Below are 25,594 nucleotides of genomic sequence, written 5' to 3'. Positions count from 1 at the left end.
ATAACAGTATGAAGGAGTGACAGTACCATAGACAGTTTCTGTTGCAAGTCCTCACTGCTTTTGTGAAAGCGCAAAACACCCATAGACAATAAGTGAGAATGACTGTTCCAGTAAAATGGTATTCATGGACACTGAAATTTGAATTTCGATAGTTTTCACATTTCACAAAATGTTTATCTTGGATTTGTTTTTCCCTTAACCATTTAAAAATAAAAACATAAAGCGATCTTTTTTTAAAGACCGAGTCTTGACCTGTCACCCAGGCTGGAGTGCAGTAGCATGATCTCGGCTCACTGCAACTTCCACCTCCCAAGTTCCAGCGATTCTCGTGCCTCAGCCTCCAGAGTAGCTGGAATTACAGGCACGCACCATACCTGGCTAATTTTTTTGTATTTTTTTCTTAGTAGAGACAGTGTTTCACCATGTTGGCCAGGCTGGTCTCAAACTCACGTCCTTGGGTGATGTGTCTGCCTCGGCCTCCCAAAGTGCTGGGATTACAGATGTGAGCCGCTGTGCTCAGCCAAAAATTGTTTTGGTTTGTTTTGTTTGAGACAGAGTCTGTCGCCCAGGCTGGAGTGCGTTGGTATGATCTTGACTCACTGCAGCCTTCTTCTTCTGGGTTCAAACGATTCTCCCTTCTCAGCCTCCCCAGTAGCTGGAATTACAGGTGTGCACCACCACACCTAGCTAATTTTTGTATCTTTAGTAGAGACGGGGTTTCGCCATGTTGGCCAGGCTGGTCTTGAACTCCTGACCTCAAATGATCCACCAGCCTCAGCCTCCCAAAGTGCTGGAATTACAGGTATGAACCACCATGCCTGGCTTTGAAACGTAAAAGCAATTTTTAACTCATTGGCTGAGCAGAAACATGTTATAGGCCAGATTTGTCCTGCAGGCTGTAGTTTGCCAGCCTGGCTTAGAATACAGACACACCTCATTTTGTTGTGCTTCACAGATAGTGTGATTTTCACAGTTTGAAGGTTTGCAGTGAGCCTGCATTGAGCAAGTCTGTTGGTACCATTTTTCCAACAGCATGTGCCCACTTCGTGTCTCTGTGTCACAGTTTGATAATTCTCACAATATTTCAGCCTTTTTCATTATTATTCTGTTGTGGTGATTCTGTAATCAGTGATCTTTGATGTTACTTTAGTAATTGTTTTGGGGTACCAGGAACCACCTTGTACCTGGCGAACTTAATCAGTAAATGTGTGTGTTCTGACTGTTCAGCTGACTGGCTGTTCCACTTCTCTCTTTCTCTCCTTGGGTCTCCCTGTTCTCTGAGACACAACATTGAAATTGGGTCAGTTAATAACTCTACAGTGGCCTCTGAGTATTCAAGTAGAAAAAAAGAGTCCTGCATCTCTTACTTTAAATCAAAAGCTAGAAATAATCTTAAGTTTAATGAGGGAGGCATATCAGAAGCTAAGATAGGCCAAAAGCTAGGCCTCTTGCACCAAACCGCCAAGTTGTGAATGCGAAGGAAAAGTTCTTGAAGAAAATTATAAGTGCTACTCCAGTGAAGACATCAATGACAAAAAAGTGAAACAACTTTATTGCTGATGTGGAGAAAATTGTAGTGATCTGGATAGACAATCAAACCAGCCACACCATCCCCTTAAGCCAAAGTCTAACCTAGAGCAAGGCCTTAACTCTTTAATTCTATGAAGGCTGAGAGGTAAGGAATCTGCAGAAGAAAAGTTGGAAACTAGCTGAAGTTGACTAGCTTAGGTTTAAGGAAAGAAGCCATCTCCATAACATGAAAGTACAAGGTGAGGCAGCGGGTGCTGTTGTAGAAGCTGCAGCAAGTTATCCCGAAGATCTAGCTAAGATCATCGAGGAATGTGGCTACATGAAGCAACCAGTTTTTAATGTAGGTGAAAATCAGCCTTCTATTGGAAGAAGATATCTAGAATTTTCATTTCTATAGAGAAGTCAATTCTTAGCTTCAGTGCTTCAAAGGGAAGGCTGACTCTATTAGGGGCTAATGTGTCTGGTGACTAAGGTGAAGCTAGTGCTCATTTATTATTCCAATAATCCTAGGGCCTTAAAAATTATGCTAGATCTATTCTACCTGTGCTCTATAAACAGGAAAAAAAAAAAAAAAAGCCTGGATGACAGCACATCTGTTTACAGCATGGTTTACTTAATATTTTAAGTCTACTGGTGAGACATTGCTAAGGAAAAGATTCCTTTCAAAATATTACTGCTCATTGATAGTGCATGTAGTCACGCAAGAGCTTTGATGGAGATGTACAAGGAGATTAATGTTGTTTTTATAAAAAGCCTGCTAACTAACACAGCATTCATTCTGCATACAGCCCATGGATCAAGGAGCAATTTCAAGTCTTATTTAAGAAATATGTTTCATAAGACTATAGCTGCCTTAGATAATGAGTCCTCTAATGGATTTGGGCAAAGTAAATTGAAAACCTTCTGGAAAGGATTCACCATTCTCAGTGTCATTAAGAACATTCCTAATTCGTGGAGAGGATGTCAAAATATCAACATGAATAGGAGTTTGGAAGAAGTTTATCCCTCATGGATGCCTTTGAGGAGTTCAAGACTTCAGTGGAGGAGGGGACTGTAGAAGTAGTGGAAATAGCAAGAGAACTAGAATGTAAGGTGGAGCCTGCCAGATGTGTTGGTTTATACCTGTAATCCCGGCACTTTGGAAGGTTTGGGCAGGAGGATCCCTTGAACCTAGGAATTGGAGGCAGCAGTGAGCTGAGTTCGTGCCACTCCCCTCACTCCAGCCTGGGTGACAAAAGCGAGACTCCATCTCAGTTCAAAATGAAAAGAAGAGGTGGAGCCTGAACACTGACTGCGTTGCTACAATGTCATGAAAAAACTTGAACAGATGAGTTGCTTTTTGTAGATGAGCAAAGAGTGGTTTCTTGAGATAGAGTCTACTCTAAGTGAAGATGCTGTGAACATTGTTGAAATGACAACAAAAAATTCAGAATGTTTTATAAACTTAGTTGATAAAGCAGTGACAGGGTTTGAGAGGATTGGCTCCAATTTTGAAAGTTCTGTGGTAAATGCTATCAAACAGCATAGAATGCAACAAAGTTTTCCTGATGTGGCAAACTTCATTGTTGTCTTATTTTAAGAAGTTACCACAGCCACCTCAACCTTTAGCGACCACCAACTGACTCACTGTTAGCAACTTTTGGCAATAAAGTATTTTTAAATTTGTGTGCAGAGTGTTTTTTAGACTGAAGGCTGTGGCATACTTAATAGACTACAATGTCATGCAAACAACTTGTGTGTGGGCTGGGAAACCAAAAAATGTGTGTGACTTGCTTTATTGCACAGCAGTCTGGAAACAAACCCACAGTATCTCCAAGGTTGGACTCTAGGATGTGAAAAAACCTACGTTAAAATTTACAACATGAGAAAATAGGAAAAACAAGAACCATTAAAAACAGTAGAATTATAATAAACTAGAAAGATACGCAAGAGGAGTTAGATGTCTTAAGCCTGATATAACTACACTGGATGGAATAGCAGAAGAGAGATGAAAAACCTGATGAGTTGACTTGGCATAGTAAGTTTGAAAATATATTTGAGTTTGAGTGTATCTAGTTGGCAGTTGAAAATCTAGGTGTAAGTCAAGCAAATTAACTTAGTTTTCAAAGAAAATTTGCCTGAATATGCAGTTGTCATCAGATATGGAATTCACATAAATTCAGCTGTAGCCCTTGGCAATTAAAGGAAAAACAATAATCATAACAAGTGCTTTATACATTAATTTCTTACAACCACCCTATGAAGTAGATACCGCTTTCTCCATTTTACACATGGGGAACGCTAAACATGAGGACACTAAATAACTTGCCCAAGATCACAGGGGTTAGGTTAGATTTGAACCCAGGTAGTCAGGCTCCTGATACTGCTGGGAGTCACTGTTACCTGTGGTTTCAAATGTTAAATGTGCCTACTATTTTACTTAGTGAGTGGCAGTACGCAGTGAAAATGGGTGGAGGCATAAATCTTTTGTTCCTTTGGACATGAAGGCTTCCTTCTTTCATAAGGGTAAGCGATATTGAGTGCCAAATATGATTCTAATTAATCCTTCTCAGTCCTGGAGGAAAAGTTGGCTCAGTCTTTTTCACTGTATGGAATTTTTCAGCAGTAATTTTGACCGTATCTAATTTTTGCCTTAAGTTGACTTCAGAAGTCCTCCATTAGACAAGATTTTACTGTAAATACAACCAGAATGTTTAAACTCGTAAGTCCTCTTTTCCTGGTATATGTTGGGCATGTACTTTTAGAGATCTTTTAGTTTTAAAGTTCTTTCATAGTTCAATTGATAGATAATATGTATAATCATTTGTACCTGGTAAAATTAAAGCTTTAACTTTTGTGTATTTTTCCTTAATATGTCTTTTTTTAAAACAAACTTTCAGCTAGTATGTTCAACACACCAGGAATGCAGAGCTTGTTGCAACAAATAACTGAAAACCCACAACTTATGCAAAACATGTTGTCTGCTCCCTACATGAGAAGCATGATGCAGTCACTAAGCCAGAATCCTGACCTTGCTGCGCAGGTGAGTTTGTAATTGTATTGAAAAGGACTGTGCAGTGTGAATTAAAATAACCTAATCTAGTAATTGTGATTTTTGGCACATTTGTGTTGTGTATGATACCTTAACACACTAGAAAAGTAAACTGTGTCTCCAGTTTTTTAGACCATGTATTTCTTTGTCGTAAATTAATACAAAGCATCTTTATCTCTGCCATTCATTGACTAGAAAGAAGTGCAGGTTTCCTTTGTTTCTACATATGTTGAGTTAGGAGACAAGTACAAAGTTATGGAATGCCCACTCTTTTGAAGATAAACTACTTAATTGTAAATCTTGAAAGCAATTAAGAGCAATGTTAATACGTTTGAAATACTTTTATTTAGTAGATCACTCAGATTATAATAGTCACACTCAAAATGGCAGTTGTAAAATAGTATGAAGGCATTTATTAAAGACAGGGGGATTTGTCAGAACAATGTTCTCATTCTTTCAACTATTGATTTCCCTGCTGAAGATCGTATACTGGTCCCTTATTAATGTATTCCTTTTTCTAATTTGTTTCTAAAGAGACCACAGCTAAGAAAATTAGGGGATCTCAATGCTGGCTGAACATTCAGGATCACTTGGGAAGCTTTATAGACAGTACTGACACTTGGGCTCCATCCTTAGACATTTTGAGATAATGGCATCTGATAACTCCTTCCCCCTCAAGTTCTCTAGGTACTGTCTAGGTTCCTTACCATAGGGCTTGAAAAACCACGGAGAATGTGAAATAAACCTTGATCATCTGTAGTTTATATTTGCTGTTTGTTAAAAACGGCTTCTGTAGTGCGTCAGGAATTTGGAGGACTTTATAGTTAATCCCATCCCTTACATTTTAAAAGCTTTAAGTCAAATGAATGGTTTGTATTTTCTAAATTCTAGAACTATATTGATTCAAGTATCTTTGACGTATAATTCTCAGTAATAACTTATGCCCTCACCAAATTTGTGAAATTGGAAATAACGAATTTTAAGAAGAATTTTTGTGTCTGTGATTCTGTATATTGGAGGTACATTTTATGGAAGATTGATTTATGCATATGAAACTTATCAGACTGAGCTGTTAGTATTAAATGCCTCAATTTACCATAATAAGCCATTTTAAGTGTGTATATGGCTAATACTGAATGTGCATCTTGCTTTCAAAATTTGACTTTAACAAGCACATGCCTAGCAATTTGTAATAATCTTACATTAGTAAAGTGACTTGAGCATTCACATACTATTTTTTTACTCTGAAGCACAATGTTGCTAATACTAGATTGGCAGGTCTTTTATTACAGATAGTTTAGAAACCATTACAGTGTTCTTGTTATCTGCAGATTAAAATCTGTGTTTTTTTCTATTCTTTTGATTTTTAAATATTTAAAAAGAGTCTTTCTATTCTTTTGATTTTTAAATATTTAACAAGAGTCTTGAGTGTAAAATCTTGTAGTATAAGCACTCAGGTAAGTTATAAGAAATATCCTAATCAAATGAGATGATTATCTGCGAATAAATACATTTAAGATGACATGCTTTTTAAATATTAAATGAAGTAAATTCCAAAAGATATGTGTGCTAACCTCATTAATATGTTCATAATAAAGAAGTATTTGACTGGAACCAATAAAGAAGCAGGTTTGTTGACCTTAAGCTGATATTAGTTTACTTACTGTGAACTTATTGGTCACTTTGAAATAAATACTGTATATTCCTGAAAGGTTGTCTGACATCTGCTTTGGTTATTGTATTGAAATTAACTAAAAGATCACTTTGCAAGAATTGGGGTGAATTTACTCTACCGGCATTTACATTGCTCTTAAATACAGTTAACTACTTTATGGCGAGGATCATTTCCTCCCCAGACTTTGGATAGGTAAATAGGCTGTCAGTAAATCCTTGTTAGTTGACTTTTTTACTCCATCTGGAGAAAATGATATAAAATGTGTCTTTTGAAGTTACAAGAATTTATTAGTTTCTGGTTATGCTGATTGTGTATTTTAATCTCATTTTTAGGTATATGACATCATACTAATATTGATCCTGATTTTTAAATTCTTAATGTTTATTTGAAGGTTAGGAGATGCCACTTTTCTCATCTCTGGTGGTAGTGAGGTGAAATCCAGATGCTAATCTTGGTGTTCTCAAATGGATTTACATATTTTAGGTCTTAAATCATTTAAATACTTTCCCCAGAGGACTGTTGGTGCTAGGCCTGGCTGATTTTCACCTAGCAGCTCCATTTCTCTGGCAAGTTGGTTGCTGTTTTGCGGTGTTATTTTTTTGGACCTAATATTAGCTGTTTTGTAGTAGGCGGGTAGATGTAGTGGTCCTTTTCAGATCTGGATTTTCTCTGTGCCTGCCACTTGTGTGTCGAGGTTTCTAAGCAAGCCATGTTACATAGTTTCATGTATTGATGTTTATGTTTATTCTGTCAGTGTAGTTGAAAATATATCTTCATGAATGCCAGTTACTCCCATTTTTCTTTCAATGGCAAATGTTCACCTTTGTTCAAGGAAAAGCCTAAGAAAATGATTCCTTTTATTTTTTAGGATATTGCATGTCATTATCATAACCACCATTCTCATTGAGAGAAAAGATGCCTTGTTTTTGTTTTTATTCTTCTGGAGATCCCTCTTGTGGACAGTATCTTCCCTTTTCCTTTTTTATTTATGTTCTACCTTCCTCTCTTTTAAGTGCCAGTTTAGGCACTTGGGGGAAGATAGAATAAAACAAGGTACATTACTTGTTTCAGATATTTCCAGTTAAAATTGTTTGAACACTTGCCCCATAGATGATGCTGAATAATCCCCTATTTGCTGGAAATCCTCAGCTTCAAGAACAAATGAGACAACAGCTCCCAACTTTCCTCCAACAAGTGAGTAAGACAAGATGTTAGCTGTCTTGGGTAATGATTTGCTTGAAAAAATTTGATGATATACATTTTCCTTGCTCTTCTCTGGCTGATAGCAAAACATAGAATAGAGACCAATAATGCTGTCAATTCTTAGAGAATTCAGCTTTATCTTAACTGAGTCCCATTTCGTTGCTGACCTTTTGCTTATGTTTCTTAAACAAATTCTGAGGAAAGAACCATTTTGTTTTTGCTTTTTAGGACCTAGGATTTTGAATGCTTTGTTAATACCATAAACCATTTCCTTTCACTGTACTAACTTTGAAGTGCTTCCTTGTGTCATGTTACGCTTTATGGTTTAACTAATTTTGAGTAACAGGAAAGAGCTACCCTATTCTGTTTTACAGGTTGTTTTCTTCCAAATTAATCGAATTTTTTTTTTTCTACGGGTAGATCTCATTTCCTCAAACTTGGGATTAGTAAGATTTAAATGGTCAGTGTTGTCATATAAGGAAGGTTATATTATAAACAAGTACTTGAGATTGCCATGGTATTTTATTATTTAAAACGACAAAAGAGAAGTTAGTCTTGGTGTTTTGAAACTGGTAGTTCTAGGGCTTCATATATTATGCAGATGACTCTCAGGCCTGTAAACCATTTTCCAAGGTTGGTGTCCTTGATGTATTGTAATGATGTAAGCCTATCTTTGGTTAGTCAGGTGGTGTATATTTGGAAGTAGTAAAGCTAAACTCAGCATACATGTATTAACGTCAAATTTGGAACTGTTGTTTTAGAGTGTACCTTACTGGTAAAATTGTTATATCAGTAACAGGTAACACTTGGTTAGGTGGAATATGTGGCTTTTACCATATTACCATGTCGTAAGAATTGTGCATTTGGAGGTTGTCTCTTAGAAATAATACTTTATCTTCTGTTGGAGAAAGGAAATAGTTGTGGCTTCCAAAGTAGCTCCTGATTTTCTTCCATTATGAAAATGGCTTTCATGATGGACTTAGGAGGAGGTCAAGTAATGATTTGCACACTAGGTTTGCTGTCAAAGAGGAGACACTTGTGTTTATTTTGGGAAAGAAATTATGGATTACCAGTGTCCAGGTGTAAGGTTTTAGATTTTCTCCGGAAGCATAACAAAGATTTAAAAATTTACCTTCACTGATTTTAATTCCTTTGTAACCACTAGTTTCTTTCTTCCTTAGATGCAGAATCCTGATACACTATCAGCAATGTCAAACCCTAGAGCAATGCAGGCCTTGTTACAGATTCAACAGGGTTTACAGACATTAGCAACGGAAGCCCCAGGCCTCATCCCAGGGTAGGCTTATTTGGGGAAGATGATGAAAGTGCATAATGGTTACTTTCTCTGAGAATTTCAGATTTAGTAGTATTCTGCCTTTTTTTTTTTTTTTGGTTGTGGGGGAGAACAGGGTCTTGCCCTGTCGCCTAGGCTGTGAGTGTGGTGGTGCAATCATGGCTCACTACAGCCTCTACCTCTCAGGCTCAAGGGATTCTCTCACCTCGGCCTCCTGAGTAGCTGGGACTACAGGTGTGCACCACCACACCCAGCTAATTTGTTTATTTATATATGTTTGTATGTATGTATGCATTTTTGTTGTTTTTAGAGATGGGATTTTGTCATGTTGCCCAGGCTGGTCTCAAACTTCTGGGCTTAAGCGATTCGGCCTGCTAAAGTGGGATCAGAGGCATGAGCCGCGGCACCTGGTCCCCATCTCCTCCCCCCGCTTTTTTTTTTTTTATTTAGGAGTTGGATTTTTGCTGTTTTACCCTGGCTGAACTTGAACTTCTAGGCTCAGGTGATCCTCCCACCTCATTCTTCCCAGTAGCTGGGACACAGTGCCTGGCCATGATTGTTTTTAAGTCAGGGTTTTCAAAGTTAAACATTATTATTATTTTTTAAATTCTTTTTAGAGATAGAGTCTCACTCTGTCGACCAGACTGGAGTGCAGTGGTGCAATTTCGGCTTACTTCAGTCTCTACCTCCTGGGCTCAAGCAATCCTCCTACCTCAGCCTGCCAAGTAACAGATACTACAGGTGTGCACCACCACACCCAGCTAATTTTGTTTTTATTTTTTGTAGAGATGAAGTCTCACAATGTTGCCTAGGCTGATCTCAAATTCCTGGGCTGCTGGGATCATTGGTCTCCCAAAATGAGCCAGTGCACCAGGCCAAAAGGGCTTATTTTAAGAAAATAGCTTAGCTTAATTATATTAAAATGTAACCGATTTACGGACTGGCCTCTGGTTTTGCAGGACCTTAGGAGATTTCCTTTTTGTGCTTTCTCTAGGTTTACTCCTGGCTTGGGGGCATTAGGAAGCACTGGAGGCTCTTCAGGAACCAATGGATCTAACGCCACACCTAGTGAAAACACAAGCCCCACAGCAGGAACCACTGAACCTGGACATCAGCAGTTTATTCAACAGATGCTACAGGCTCTTGCTGGAGTAAATCCTCAGGTATCAGTTCTTTTCCATTCAAGTTTTGTATTCCTTAATGTTGGAAATTTAGAAATTTCCAAAAAGAAGGAAAAAGGAAAGCAGTAGTTCTTAGGTGTTTAGGTTAATGAAAAATACGGTCTTAAGGATATTGAGTAAGAAAACAGGCATTACAAAAGTTGTTGACTTTGGTGCTATCTGAGACACTAAAGGAACATTGTTACGGTTGTAGAGAAGACATGCTACAACCTAAAGTCTTACTTTTTAGAAATTGCCTTTTAAAATGCATTTTTTTTTTTTTTTTTTAGTTCCTGTTTGAAAATCATTTGAAATAGGTTTTGCTTTAAAAAAGTTCTTAGGGAGGAATGGAAACTTGATTATCTCAAGTACTTCCAGGACAACTGTATTCTAGTCTGTCTTTTGACTGGAAAAAAGTCCTGACTACCTTACTCCACCCATCATTACACCATCTCCTGTGGTAGCTTGTTACATACATATCTATCTATCTATCTATCTATCTATCTATCTATCTATCTATCTAATCTATCTATCTAATCTCGTAATATGGCTAAAGAATATGGACCCCCAATAATGTGCTTGCATCTACAAACATACATTGGCTTTACTAATAATGTGCCATTATATAAAGATGATTGCCAGTTCAAGCCTGTTTTATTAGGTTGTCCCCAAACTTCTTAATGTCTCAAGGTCTGTTAGGTGCTTTCTGTTTTCTTTTCTGGGTTTCTTTTCTTTTTTCTTTTCTTTCCCTTTCCACTTTCCCCTTTACCTTTCTTCTTTCCTCTTCCCCTTTCCCTTTTCTCTTTCCTCTTCCCCTTTCCCTTTTCTCTTTCCTCTTCCCCTTTCCCCTTTCTCTTTTCCCCTTTTTCCCCTTTCCCCCCTTTCCCCTCTTTGCCTTTCCTTTTTCCTTTTTTTTTCCCATACCCTTTCCCCTTTTGACAGACTGCCCAGGCTGGGTGCCATCACAGCTCACTGCATCCTGCACCTCCTGGCCTCCAGCAATCCTTGCACCTTAGCCTCCGGAGTAGCTGGGACTACAGGCGCAGACCACCACACCTGGCTAATTTTTGTATTTTTTGTAGAGATGGGGTTTCGCCATGTTGCCCAGGTTGGTCTCAAACTCCTGAGCTCAAGCTATCCCACCCGCCTTAGCCGCCTCCCAAAGTGCTGGGATTACAGGCCTGAGCCACTGTGCCCGGCCTGCTTTCTGTTTTCAGGCCTTACTAAATACAATAAACAGACTAGTGTTCTGTCTTATACATATCTGTATTCCTGATAAGCTAGCGTAATATAGTTTCTGGCTCATGGTAGGTACTCAGTAAGTATTCATGGAATAAATAAGAAAGAAGGATTTGGAGTATTAGAATTAATTGTTACATAAGTTAACTTACCTCCGAATTACCAAGTAGGCCTAGGATTGATTGGTCATTTATGTGATTTATGTGGGGTTTTTTTTGTTTTTTTTTTTTTAACTTCATTTCTGAAGAAAAGATTTGATGCTGCTGAATTGTCAGAATTAAGAGTATAATTTTGGGCCTGAAACTGAAACTCTTTTCTAAGAATTGACTGTCCAGTGTGCAAGTTAAACTCACATTCATTCAAAGAATCATTGAAACTTTAGAATTTCATACATGAGGATACCGGCTTTTATAAGTTACTCAATTGGTCAGTAGCTACACAGATCATCTAATTCTGAACTATTTGTGTATATATATGTGTTCAAATTTTTCTGCACGTACATGATCCTCTAAAATAATGGTTGATGTTTATTAAGCTTCCCCCCCTTCCCCACCAAAGTAGAGTCGTGATCTATTTGACGTGATTAGGTATAAACTAGACTATTTAAAATAAAGTGCTAATGGACTTTTAAATATGTTGGATATGTTTCAAGAGGTGGGCAGTGTTTTTGAAGCTCAGTAGATCAGCATATGTTATAAAAAAGCAATTAAAAAATTTTAAAAGTCAGTCAGGTGTGGCATGGACTGGCTTCCTTTAGAGTTGGATTAATTTTTTTTTTTCTTTAATAGCTACAGAATCCAGAAGTCAGATTTCAGCAACAACTGGAACAACTCAGTGCAATGGGATTTTTGAACCGTGAAGCAAACTTGCAAGCTCTAATAGCCACAGGAGGTGATATCAATGCAGCTATTGAAAGGTTACTGGGCTCCCAGCCATCATAGCAGCATTTCTGTATCTTGAAAAAATGTAATTTATTTTTGATAACGGCTCTTAAACTTTAAAATACCCGCTTTATTTCATTTTGACTCTTGGAATTCTGTGCTGTTATAAACAAACCCAATATGATGCATTTTAAGGTGGAGTACAGTAAGATGTGTGGGTTTTTCTGTATTTTTCTTTTCTGGAACAGTGGGAATCAGTGCTTTTCATTTCAGGCTACTGCATGCATCACTTCTGCATTTATTGTAATTTTTTAAAAACATCACCTTTTATAGTTGGGTGACCAGATTTTGTCCTGCATCTGTCCAATTTATTTGCTTTTTAAACATTAGCCTATGGTAGTAATTTATGTAGAATAAAAGCGTTAAAAAGAAGCAAATCATTTGCACTCTAATTTGTGGTACAATATTGCTTATTGTGACTTTGGCATGCATTTTTGCAAACAAAATGCTGTAAGATTTATACTACTGATAATTTTGCTTTATTTGTATACATATAGAGTATGCACATATGGGACTGCATTTCTAGAAACATACTGCAATAGGCTATCTGAGCAAAACACCTGTAACCAAAAAAGTGAAGATAAGAAAATACTCTTAAAGCCGAGTATTTCCTAATTGTATAGAATCTTACAGCATCTTTGACAAACATCTCCCAGCAAAAGTGCCGGTTAGTCAGGTTTGTTGAAAATATAGTAGAAAAACTGATTCTGGTTATCTCTTTAAGGACAATTAATTGTACAGACACATAATGTAACATTGTCTCAACATTCATTCACAGATTGACTGTAAATTACCTTAATCTTTGTGCAGACTGAAGGAACACTGTAGTATACCCCAAAGTGCATTTGCCTAGGACTTTTCAGCTTCTCCCATAGGTAGTTTAACAGGCATTAAAATTTGTAATTGAAATGTTGCTTTCACTGAAAAAGTGTCTAAATGTTTCAGTTATTTTTAATCGCCATATAAAAATAGAACTCTCTTTTGGGTTTATCTGTTTCCTCATGCACAGGCAATACACGAATTTAAAATGAGTTGTGAGCCAATTGTTTCTGGAGTGTTTTGGTAGTTCTGTTAAGAAATAGTTAAATATTGTGCTTTTCAGAGCCTCAGAAAGGGGGACGGGGTGGGGGGGGGCAGTGGAATCTATCCTGGATGGGGCCAGCTTAAATAATACTGGCAACCAAGATTCTGTTAGGATTTCTGTGCATATAGTATAGTAAAGAAGTATCATTCAGGGGTGAAAAACAAAGAGCCGTTTTAATGATGTCGAGTACATTTGGCTGTTTTATAGCCTTTTTCTTCCCTCCCCAAAGAATTCTGTTTGCCTAACTCCCAAACTGTTGGGGTGGTACATTCCTTTAGGACCAATTAAAACAGAGTTTAGGGTCAGTAATACATTTGGCTGACTCTGGTTCAGTATTCTCTTAGGTGATTATATTCTCTCATGTACAGTTACAGGAAATTAAAATGTTAAAGTAACCTAAAATGAATTCAGACCAATAAAATCAAGGGAAATACAAGTTGATTCCATTACTTCTGTACGTTGCTTGCTATTAAAAAAGGTTAAGAGGCCAGGTTACCCACCAGTCCATGCACTGTTTTGACACTTTCCCCAGGAGGAAAACAAGTACAAAGGTTACGGTGGAGGCATGAGTAGAGATTGTTGAGAAGGATATTCATGTGTCTTTGCTCTTTCTGCTTGATGCCTCAGTCTGGTTTAAAAACTTCTGTACTGGCGAATGTGGTATTCAGTGTGGGATAGTGTCATAACTAATTTGACAATTTATTAATCACAAAATAACAATAAATCTCTAGCTTTTACATTTGATTTGTCTTGCCTCTTTTGTAGAAAGAAAAAAAATGTCTTTAACTTTTGCTAACCGTGTGTTTTAAAGGCTATTGAAGTTGATTTACCCCAGATTTTGTCACATTTTACATTCTTTATTTTTCAGGTTTTCCAATTAAAATGTCACATGGTCTTTTGTGGTGTGATAAAAAGATAGCACACTGGGAAGGTAGGTGACTTGAGCTCCACTTTTGATCTTGGTACTTGACTAGTTACGTGACATTGAGGCGTCATGATTTCTTTATTATACATGTACTGGTGAGGCTTATAGGTGCACTGGACTGGGCGAGAAGCTCTGAAGTACCTTCAAGCTGCTGCAGTGGTATGGTTTTCGTTTTTAATATGTTTACCTTTAGGTCTAAGTCTAAAGATAAATATCTACATCCTAAGGGGTTCAAAATACTTAAAATTCTTATCAGCACTAAAAGGATGTTTAAAATACTGTAGGCTTAAACTGTTCTCATATTGAGTGATAATATTTAGTACAAATTGAATAAAGAATGGAGTAGTGAAGATGTCATTTCAGGATTTTATTTCCTAATTATACTATTTGTGATATCCTAAACAAAGTGTAGCAAGTACTGAAAAATCAGATGAATGACACCTGACCTCTGTGTGTATTAGAATCTTGAGTTTCAGACTTGGTTTAAATATGATAATGAAAAGAGTCTTTTATTCTTACTATGTTAATTTAATAGGCATATCACAACAAAATACAGCGATGGATAACAATATGCTAGTGACAAAAGTGAAGCTAAGCCATGTGTACAATGACATCCACATGAGTAACCAAAAAAAGGCTATGTGATTAATGCAGGGAAATACTCCATATTGTACTTCTTCTCTTAGAGATTACTATTAAACATGTTAACAGTCAACAGGAAGTCTTACATTAGAGAAGTCTATTTAAAGTTTTATCAGCTTTTTCCAGTCTCACTAGACCATCTCTTAACTATTCTTTAAGGTGATGCTGTATGCAATGAACACACTTCTGTACTTCGTGTATCTACCCTTCTCTCTGGTGTTGCACATGGTATTTATCTACTTTGGCTCCTATAAAGCCTGCCATTCTTTCTGGGCTCAGTTCTGAAGGCGCCCTAAACTTTGCTGATCCAGTGTTTCGTTAACGCTTAACTGTTCATACTTAGCCTTTACTGTCAATTGCTGCATTTTGCTCCTCCCCTTCACCTTGTAGCGTTTTGTTTTGTTTTTATTTTTCTGCTCTAAAATTGTCTTGGCAGTTACCTAAGTAACACCAATTGTTCCTCTTCAACTTGTCTGTATCTTTTCTCGTAGGCAACTATTGTGTCAGAAAGTCAAATTATTGAACATCTACTGAGTGCCAGGTTCTTTTCCAATTGCTCAGAGTATACCAGCAAATAAAACAAGATTCTGTCCACGTGGGGCTTACATAGTAGAATGTAGGCAGATAGCAAAACATCCAGATTGCTTGCCAGGTAATCAAAATCAGTGCTTTGGTGAAAAATTCTGCATAGTAAGGAGACTAGGTCAGGAAGGTGGTGGTCTTATTTTATATAAGGTAGTCAGAGAGAAAGCCTCAGCTCATTGAGGAGGTGACATTTGAACAGACACGAGTATCTGGAGGGGTGAACAACTTTTCCAGGAAGAAGGAGAACTAATGAAAAGGCCCGGAAGAGTGTCCTTGAGTGTATGTCAACCTACAGGGAAGAAGCTGAGGCACAAAATACAGTTTCAAAAGAGTTTACTTGAGCCAAAGTGAGAACAACTGCCAGGGACCCATTTCAAGTTGCCTTGGGGAGTACTCTGTTTGGTTCAAGCAGGTTTTTAAAGGCAAAGGGGAACAAGGAGTGGGCTGATAAAAGTTTTGACAGGTATTCTCATTGGTTTCCAGAGATAACATTGATTAGCCAGGCTGTACACTGTTGAACATAGGGTAAAAGTTATGGCATCTACTGTACGTCTTAATGGCTACTTGGTGTCAGTCCAGAGCCCACATAGTAAGTTGCTTCAAGAGGTAATTATTTAGCTCAAGAGGGAATGAGACGTGACTGATGTCACATTTTAAATACCTCTCTGATCCTGATTAATTTAAAGGGGTTTGCATTCCTCAGATAAAAACTTTTGTTTCTTTCTCAGTGTGTTTGTAGAACACAAGGAATCCAGTGTGGCTGGGCAAGATGAACAAGGGAGGGGGGAAATGGGGTAGGAAATAGGAGAGAGGTCGGGGGGTTCAGGTATTTGACACGGAGGACTTGGTAATACACAAATCTTTATGACCCACCGCCAGAGTTTGTGATTAATAGGGAATTGGGGAAAATTTTGCATGTCTAACAAGTTCCTAGGTTGAACAACTAATGAAACAACTAATGAACACCACTGCACTACAGGAACCAGGGTGAAAGCAGGAAGGCTTTTCGGAGGTTATAATCTAGTGAGAGATCACAAGGACTTGGACTTGTGGCAAGTGGAGGTGGTAAGAAGTTGGATTTGGGGTATGTTTTGAAGGTAGAGCCAACAGGATGGACTGATAATAGAGGTGTGAAGTTTAGAGCAAGAGAGGAGTCAAGGCAAACAAGGTAGAAAGACAGGAAAAGGAGTGGAAATCAGGATTTTGGTGTTGACATGTTAAGTTGAATGTACTTGATGGAACATTTAAGTGAAGATGTTGAGGCGAGTGGAGAGCTGCAAAGGAGAGGAACAGATAGGTCATAAGGTGAGAGCTAAGAGAGGTCCTGAAAGCGGGTGATGAAACTTACTAAGAAGGAGAGTGGTTCAATACACTGCTGCCTCAAGTTCTCATCATGGATTGAGTTAACCCTTTGCGTTTAGTAAAGGAAGGACCCTCGTGACTATGACTATAGCGGTTTAGAGTGGTGGGTAAAATAGTGGTTAGAGCGGACTGGCAGGAGGCACAGTTTGAAAGAGAGAGAAATGGGGCCGTAGCGGTGGGGAGGGTGCTGTGGTGGTGTAGAATTTTACCTTTTTTTTTTTTTTTTTTAAGATGGGAAATACTACAGCATGTTTTTATTTTAATTGTAATGACCAGTGTGGGGGGCATGGGGGAGGGGACTTGCCCAGGTAATTGTTTTCTACCAAAAGAGAGAAATGTACAGAGAGAAACGAGTTACTGCTAGCCTTTGATTCCCGGAAGAGGTTTTAAAAAAATAAAATCGGCACCTTTGTTACATGGGCTGAGGTGTGAGAGAGAGTTTGTCTTTCCAGCCATCATTTGCCTCAGCTGGGTCTGCCTTTTCTTGCCAGTAGAAGTGGCACCTGCCAGCCCATCTGAACTACACTTCATGGTCAGCCCTTTCAGAAGTAGAGGAAAAGCACCCCTCCCAGCATTTTCGCTTGGGTAAGATCTCATAGAACAAAACTGAGATTTCCTGTAAGCTTGGACAGTGGTGAAGCACACCCTCAATTTGTAATTCCAGCCTATGCCCGATAACATGAGTATTTCTGACTTCCAGTCGACTGTCTTGCTTGCCACTTTGTGCTTAGACAAGGCTAGACACATACAGGAATTGTCAGTAGTTTCCCTCAAAGACCAAAGCTGAGTGTAGGAGCCTAATTCTTTAATAGGATATATAGTAGACAGTTGGGTATTCAAGCCAGATTTTTTTACGAAGGTGTTTCAGACACATTTTCTATTCCTTATATTTTATAGAGAGGGGAGGGAATTTCCACTGTGTTGTGGTTATCTAATGCTTTATTACAAACTACACCACAGCTTGGTGGCTTAGAACAGAATCATTCATTTTGTTCATGAGTGAGCAATTTTGGCAGGGCTTGGTGAATACAGTTGGACCAACCTGACTGAGTCTGGAGAATTTACTTTCAGGAGGGCTTATTATGCACATGGGTGTTAAATTAGTGCATGCTTTTATCGGGGAGTGCACTCAGGGTCTCAGTTCCTTTCCACATGGACTTCCCAATAGGGCTACTGTGCTTCCTTACAACATGGCCGGTGGGTTTCAAAAATAAGTGTTTTAAGAAAAATGAAAAGTGCTGTTTTTTTTTTAAGTTCTGGATCCCAAACTGGCCCAGTGTCATATCTCCAGTATTCTATTGGCCAGGCAGTCTTAGCTCACCCAAATATAAGAGGAGTGGTTGAAGACCCACTGCTTGTTGGGAAGAATGTCAAATAATTTGTGACCATCTTAATCCCAGATTGTAGTGTGACCACTACAATCCCAGAAGGAGGAAAATGTTGGAGGTTACACATTTCTTCTCCACTGTTCATCCCTTTCTAAGGGAATTAGTGACATGGCTGCTCGTTGAAGAGTGTAGAAGGAACTAAGCATAAATATGAACCCCTTTGGGAAACTGTAAAAAGGGAAACATTCCCTGCTGGTCTACTTCCTGCCACAAGGTTAGTGAGATAGGCTTGACCCGTATGGGGGTTTTTTGTTTTTTTTTTTTTAACTGTGGTAAAGTATACATATCCTAAAATTTACCATTGTAACCATTTTAAAGGGTACAATTCAGTGTCATTAAGTATATTCATAATGTTGTATAACCATCACCAGCCTTGAGAACTTCCTTATCACCCCAAAAGGAAACCTTGTAGCCATTAAGCATTCAATCCCTATTCCCTCCTCACCCAAGCCCCTGGCAGTTGCAAAATCTGTTTTCTGCCTCTCTATGGATTTACTTATTCTGGACATTTTATATAACTGGAATCATTTAATATGTGGCCTTTTGTGTCTGGCTTCTTTGACTTATGTTTTCAAGGTCCATCCATTTTGTACCGTGTAATCTCATTCCTTTTTATGGCTGATATATGATGTTCCACTGTATGTTTATGCCACATTTTATTCATCTGTTGATGGACCCTTTTCACCATTTTCCTATTGTGAACAATGTTGCAATGAATATTGGCCTACAAGTTGGAGTTTCTGTTTTCAGTTTGGGAACCTGAAAAATCTGAGACAGATCTCAGTTAATTTAGAAAGTTTATTCTGCCAAGGTTGAGGATGTGCCCGTGACGCAGCTTCAGGAGGTCCTGACAACATGTGCCCAAGGTGGTTGGGGCACACCTTGGTTTTATACATTTTAGGGAAGACATGAGACATCAATCAATATATGTAAGATGTATGTTGGTTTGGTTCCGTCTAGAAAGGTGGGACAACTCAAGCAGGGAGGGGGCTTCCAGGTCACAGGTAGGTGAGAGACAAATGGTTGCATTCTTTTGAGTTTCTGATTAGTCTCTCCAAAGGAGGCCATCAGATATGCATCTAATCTCAGTGAGCAGAGGGGTGACTTGAATGGGAGGCAGGTTTGCCCTAAGCAGTTCCCCTGGTTGACTTTCCCTTTAGTTTAGTAATTTTGGGGTCCTAGATTTATTTTCCTTTCAAATTTTTTTTCTTTTGAGGATATATGTAGGAGTGGAATTGCTGGCTCATAATGGTGATTCCGTTGTTAACTTTTTACGGAACTGCTGAACTGTTTTCCATAGTGGCTGCACCATTTTACATTCCCACCAGTGTTGTTTGGGTTCCAGTTTCTCTACATCTTGCCAACACTTCATTCCTCCTCCACTTCCCGTCCCCGTTTTTTTTTTGGTTTTTGTTTTTGTTTTTAAATTACTGCCATCGTGGTAGGTGTGAAGTGGGATCTCATTGTGAGTTTTTTTGTTTTCTTGTTTTTGAGACAAGAGTCTTACTCTGTTGCCCAGGCTGGAGTGCAGTGGTATGATCTCAGCTCACTGCAACCTTTGCCTCCTGGGTTCAAATGATTCTTCTACCTCAGCCTCCTGAGTAGCTGGGACTACAGGCATGCGCCACCATGCCCAGCTGATTTTTGTATTTTTAGTAGAGATGGGGTTTCACCTTGCTGGCCAGGCTGGTCTCGAACTCCTGACCTCAGGTGATCTACCTGCCTTGGCCTCCCAAACTGCTGGCATTATAGGTGTGAGCAGCACCAGGCCTCATTGTGGTTTTGATTTGCATTCCCATAATGACTTGATGATGAGAATCTTTTCATATGTTATTGGCCATTTGTATACCTTTGGAGCATGAAGTCTTTTTCTATTTTTCTTTTGTTGCTTGTGCTTTTGGTATTGCAGCTAAGAAAACATTGCTAGGCTGGGCGCTGTGGCTCACACCCGTAATTGCAGCACTTCCGGGAGGCTGAGGCGGGTGGATCATCTGAGGTCAGAGTTTAAGACCAGCCTGACCAACATAGTGAAACCCTGTTTCTACTAAAAATACAAAATTGGAGGCTGAGGCGAGTGGATCACCTGAGGTCAGAGTTTGAGACCAGCCTGGCCAACATAGTGAAACCCTGTTTCTACTAAAACTACAAAATTAGCTGGGTCTGGTGGTGCATGCCTGTAATCCCAGCTACTTGGGAGGCTGAGGCAGGAGAATCATTTGAACCCGGGAGGCAGAGGTTGCAGTGAGCCAAGATTGCTCTACTGCACTCCAGCCTGGGTGACAAGAGTGAAACTCCGTCCCCCGCTCCCCCCGACACAAAAAAAGAAAACACAGAATACATTGTTTCCTCCTATATTTTCTTCTAAGAGTTTTTTGGTTTTAGCTCTTCTATTTAGGTCACTGATAAATTGAAGTTATTTTTGTTTATGGCAAGAGTCCCAATTTGTAATTGGTTTTGTGGTTCTAGATTTGCAAAAGGAAGACCAGAATGTTTTACACATTCCCACCCTTCTCCTTTAAGAAAATAATAAAAACAAAACCCAGCAAGACCAAGGACAAATAATGACTTAAAGATAAAATGATAATAGATGCTGAAATGTTGCTGATTGTAGACCATGCTCTTGACCAACTGAGGTCTTTGGTTTTCTCAGGAAATTGTTGAAGTTCTATACTTCCTCTTCTCATTTCTATCTCTTGTCCACTCTCATACACTTATCACCCGGTATTACTGCCATTCTCTAGTCTTAATGAAGGTGTGATTTGTATTATATCCGCAGACACTAAGCCTGTTCATACTCATGTACTATGTGCACTGTGAATGCTGATCCCAATTTTAATGTAGCACTGTTAGAAGTCTCAGCATCACATATAAAGCAGTGGATACAAACCAACCTAACAAAAGCATGTGGGTGAAATCCATATGGAAAGAATGTATGAATGATGTTAAATATACCATTCGTCAAATAAGTTAAAGACATAAAACATTGATTAGGCAATGAGGCAAGTGATAGCTTTGTGGACATCCTCATTAAACTGAAGAATTAGTTGAGGGCTACAGAAAATGTTAGTCAGCAAAGGTGGTAATTCTCAACCCTCGCTTCACATTAGAATCAACTGAAAACATTAAAAAATAAGGCCACCTCAGACTAAGCGGAATTGTATCTGGGTGAGGCTTATGCATACATTTTAAAAGCTCTTAAAGTGATTGTAATGTGCTGCCAGGGTGTGACTTAGGCAGTGGTTTTCAGCTTCAATTGTGCATGCAAATTACCTGGGACCTTGTTAAAATGCATATTCTTATTCAAAAAAGTAACCCAGAATGGAGCCAAGACATGAGCTAAAGCGACATAAAACTCTTAGAAGTAAACATAGGTGTAAATCTTTGTGACCTTGGGTAAGGCAGTGGTTTTTTAGCTAGGACACCAAAAGCACAAACAACCAATGAGAAATAGGTAAATTGGACTTCATCAAACTTTAAGGTTTTTTTGCTTCAAAGGAAATGATGAAGAAAGTACAAAGAGAATCCAACTCACAGAATGCAAGATAACATTTGCAAGTAATGTATCTGATCAAGAACTTTTACAACTCAACAATGAAGAGACAATTTTAAAAATATAAAGAATTTGAATAGACATGTCTCCAAGGAAGATGAACAAATCACCAATAAGCATGTGAAAAGATGCTTTTCATCACTAGGGAAATGCGAATCAAAATCTTAAGGAGATACCACTTCACACTCACTGGGATGGCTGTAATGAAGACAGACCAATAACAATTGTTGGTGAATGTGGAGAAATTGGAACCTTATATTGCTGGTGGGAGTGTAAAATGGGGCAGCTACCAGGAAAAAGAAAAGTAGTTCCTGTCATCCAGATGCTAGCCTGGTATTAAAAGCTGTACCTCCATGTCCTGCTGAGCGTACACAATTTCACAGGACACCTACGTCAGTACAAGACTGCTCTTCAGCCGTGGTGGGTCAAGACAAAGGAACATTTCTTTAGTCATGTCCACACTGAAAAACATGAGCATTTTCCAAGATGCAAAATTGACCAAACATCTCCCTGTCCTGGTTAATGTGCTTGTTAACCAGTTACAGCTTTAGCTTCACTTCCTTCTTCACACTTTACTTTATTTTTTATTTATTTATTTTTATTTTTTGAGATAGAGTCTCTCTCTGTCACCAGGCTGGAGTGCAGTGGTGCAATCTTGGCTCACTGCAACTTCCGCCTCCCAGGTTCAAGCAATTCTCCTGCGTCAGCCTCCCGAGCAGCTGGGATAACAGGCACCTGCCACCATGCCCAGCTAATTTTTGTATGTTTAGTAGAGATGGGGTTTCACCGTGTTAGCCAGGATGGTCTCAATCTCTTAACCTCGTGACCGCCCACCTCGGCCTCCCAAAGTGCTGGGATTACAGGCATGAGCCATCTTATTTTCTTAAGATAACCAGTTATCCCCCACTTCCTGACAGCATCCATTTAGAGAGCCCTGCTTCCTTGAACCCTACCCAGGACTACCTATCATGCATCCAAATCCTTAATCCTTTCTGACATCTTACTGAGTCTTTTGCACAATTTTTGGAAGTGTGTTGTTACACAGTGAGCAGTCAGCCCAACTTGTACAGGGCAGATTGTGTTCCTGTGTTATCTGGTCTGGAGCTGCACCGTGGTTGCCCTATTCAGATAGAGCGTGCATTTTTAATTTTGTCACAGTCTCCCATATCCCACTAGTGTTGGTCGCATTCTTTGGCCATTCAAATTTGCAAGTCTTGCCATGGACTGTCAAGGGTTGAGGGCATTTCCTTAGGCACCATCTGACTGGGTCCCTGATTAAGGTACGTGTTAGATTTACTCAGCATCAGGTCTGGGGTCTTCCTAAGTGATGACCAGTGACTTCAACCTCCCACAAAGTGGACTTTAATTTGCACAGCATCCAGGGTAGGTTGCTGGAGGGAAACCGCTGGATCATCAGGAAATTAGCACCAGCTCCCATTTCACACATGAGATTGTGTGAAGCTGGGCTGAAACAACTCGCCACACTGATGCTCAACACAGCTTACTGGCTGAATGTCTAATCAGATCCTCATTCCTTGGTAATTGCTGGCCCATGATACAGTTAATACTCTGATCTTGAATATTTCATCTTTGAATGAACAGATGTGCTGTTCAGTGGAGGGATAATAAACTTGCATATTACAGTTTCAGAAAATTAAAATCCCTGATGGATGGTGTCTTTGATTAAAGTCAGCTTGTTATAGTTTTCTCCTGGTTCTTGCACTCCATCCACTGAAAAATAATTTGCTCATCAGAGCAGACTCTAGAGAGGCACAGGATGTGAGCACTGGACCTTGGCAGCATCTAGTGACATCCCCTAGGGCTGCCTTATCTATGTCACCCAGCGAGTTTACGCCAGTGCTGTGCCTTGAGCCCAGGTTTTTCCGGGTCCTGATTCCAGAGCCGGCTGCTCAGCTGATTGCTAGTTCATCCCATGCTTCAGGGACCTCATCCTAGACCCTGCCTGATGTAAGCTGCCCAAGGGCTGGGGAAAGGGGTGTGGAAATACAGAGACCCTGGCGGGACTAAGCTATCAGAGCCAAAAGACTTCATTCTTACGAGGCAGGTAACGCCCTCATTTTACAGGAGAGAAAAATGTTTAATCTGAAATTTCTCTGGTGGTGGGAATGGAGACTGGGGAGGGGGCGGTGGTGGTGGAGAATCCTGCCAGAGGAGAAGGTGAATCTTTTATCTCCATCCATTTTGAGCCACCGCAAACCATCCGGCCCTTCTTCCCTGGGCTCTTTGTGCTTGCTGGGTCCCTCCCACCCCGGCCACAAGAGGGCAGTACCGGTCCACACCTCAGCCTCCCTGGGACCACGTTTGGGAAGATGAGAGCGGTGCTCTCAACCCACCAGACTCCTTTTCAACACCTCCTTTGTAACAGCTATTTTCTAATGCCCCTTTACTATAACAAAATGAGATTAATTGCTAACAAAACGTACCTAAGCAAGTAATAAATGTATGCCTTAGCTCTAACGTAAAGGACACATGAAAGTACGAATAAACTTTCAGTGCGTACTGCTTGAGCACGACTACAGTAAACACAATGGAGTCGTTATATGCTTGCGCCCATTGTGGGGTCACCCCTGAAAGAATGCAAGTGCTTGTGGGTTGCCGTGTCGGTGACAAACACATCACATTATGATTTTCTAAATGATAATTCTTGGTAAAGTTAAAAAATAAAATGGGGGCCAGGCACAATGGCTCACACCTGTAATCCCAGCACTTTGGGAGGCCGAGGTGGGCAGATCACTTGAGGCCAGGAGTTTGAGACCAGCCTGGCCAACATGGTGAAACCCCATTGCTACTAAAAACACAAAAATTAGCAGGGTGTGGTGGTATGTACCAGCTACTCGGGAGGCTGAGGCAGGAGAGTCACTTGAACCCGGGAGGCGGAGATGCAGTGAGCTGAGATTGGGCCACTGTACTCCAGCCTGGGCAACAGAGTGAGACTCTGTTTCAAAAAAGGAGAAAAGAAAACTCTTTAAACCCAGGACTCATTCTTAGGTGTAAGGTGCGTGGGAGCTGGACGCAGGCCTACCCTTCCGCTCATAGACTTTCTCCAAGTGGGATGATGGGGAGGCGCCTGCGCTGGGGTTGCGGCCCTCCACAGTGGTGCATTCACTGCATTGATTTTTTTTATTGAGATAAAAAAATGCCAGTATCAAAAAATGGCAGATAAAAATTTATATACCATAAAATTCATTTGAAAGCGCACATCAGTGGATGTAGCCTATTTCACTATGCTGTGCAAACATCACTACTGTGTAACTCCGGGACATGTCCATCACCCCCAGAAGAAACTGTGTACCTGTTAGCAGCCAGTCCCAAGTCCTGCCTTCCCCATCCCAGGCAACCCATCCATCTGTCTCTATGGATTCTTCTACTCTGGACACCTTTTCCCTTATCTCTCTGTGTGTTCACTTCATCTGAATGCCTCATTGACGATTCCCTGCTGTTACACCAAGAGAAATACTTGAGAGGGGAAGGCCAGGGCAGTATTAAAATGTCAATCAATAGATTATCCTTTCCCTGCAGCCAGACCCTCTTAGCCAACCCAACTTTCCCTGTAGATCAGTGTCCTTAGCCAGAAAAGGAATTCTCCACCCATCTCTTTGGTCCTTTCTACCTGCTACCTGTGATCCCTGCCAAATCAATCAGCCGCTTTACACGGTTGAGGGTTAGGTGCTCCCCAGCCTATCACCAACCCAAAGCGCCACTTTAGAGACTGCACTTCATCCCTGGCCTTTCGTGAGTTGTCCAGCGGGTCTTTGGCAAGAACTAATCCAGTCCTAAACTTCACCTGCATTAAGATTCTCCCTGCTGCTGCCATCTAAGTGGGCTCAGCATGAGCAGGGGATCCAAATGGGGTCCTGGTTGTCAGACCTCACCCTGGGGCTCCCACCCCTGGCTGCTCATCAGGTCAGCTGTGGAGCTTTCAGAGATGAGACCGGGGCCCCTCATGACAGATGCTGCTTCAGTG

The 25,594-nt window shown here is 39.9% G+C and overlaps 1 protein-coding gene across 2 annotated transcripts in view; it reads left to right on the top strand.

The window, feature by feature from the left end:
- UBQLN1 (ubiquilin 1) overlaps positions 1-13,901 on the top strand; it is a 48,762-nt gene extending 34,861 nt beyond the window's left edge. The window contains exons 7-11 of one of the 2 annotated variants that reach the window (XM_025359160.1): positions 4,410-4,552; positions 7,347-7,430; positions 8,621-8,736; positions 9,728-9,896; positions 11,921-13,901. In XM_025359160.1, the coding sequence (XP_025214945.1) occupies positions 4,410-4,552; positions 7,347-7,430; positions 8,621-8,736; positions 9,728-9,896; positions 11,921-12,073 (665 nt within the window). In that variant the 3' untranslated portion in view covers positions 12,074-13,901. The remainder of the gene's footprint in view (positions 1-4,409; positions 4,553-7,346; positions 7,431-8,620; positions 8,737-9,727; positions 9,897-11,920) is intronic. The other variant, XM_025359161.1, reaches the window with a different exon arrangement.
- Positions 13,902-25,594: the final 11,693 nt, after the last annotated feature.

This window comes from Theropithecus gelada, chromosome 15, assembly GCF_003255815.1.
Source record: "Theropithecus gelada isolate Dixy chromosome 15, Tgel_1.0, whole genome shotgun sequence".
NCBI classification, from domain to species: Eukaryota; Metazoa; Chordata; class Mammalia; order Primates; family Cercopithecidae; genus Theropithecus; species Theropithecus gelada.
Note: the sequence above shows the minus strand (reverse complement) of the source record. Positions and strands in the feature narration are given on the sequence as shown.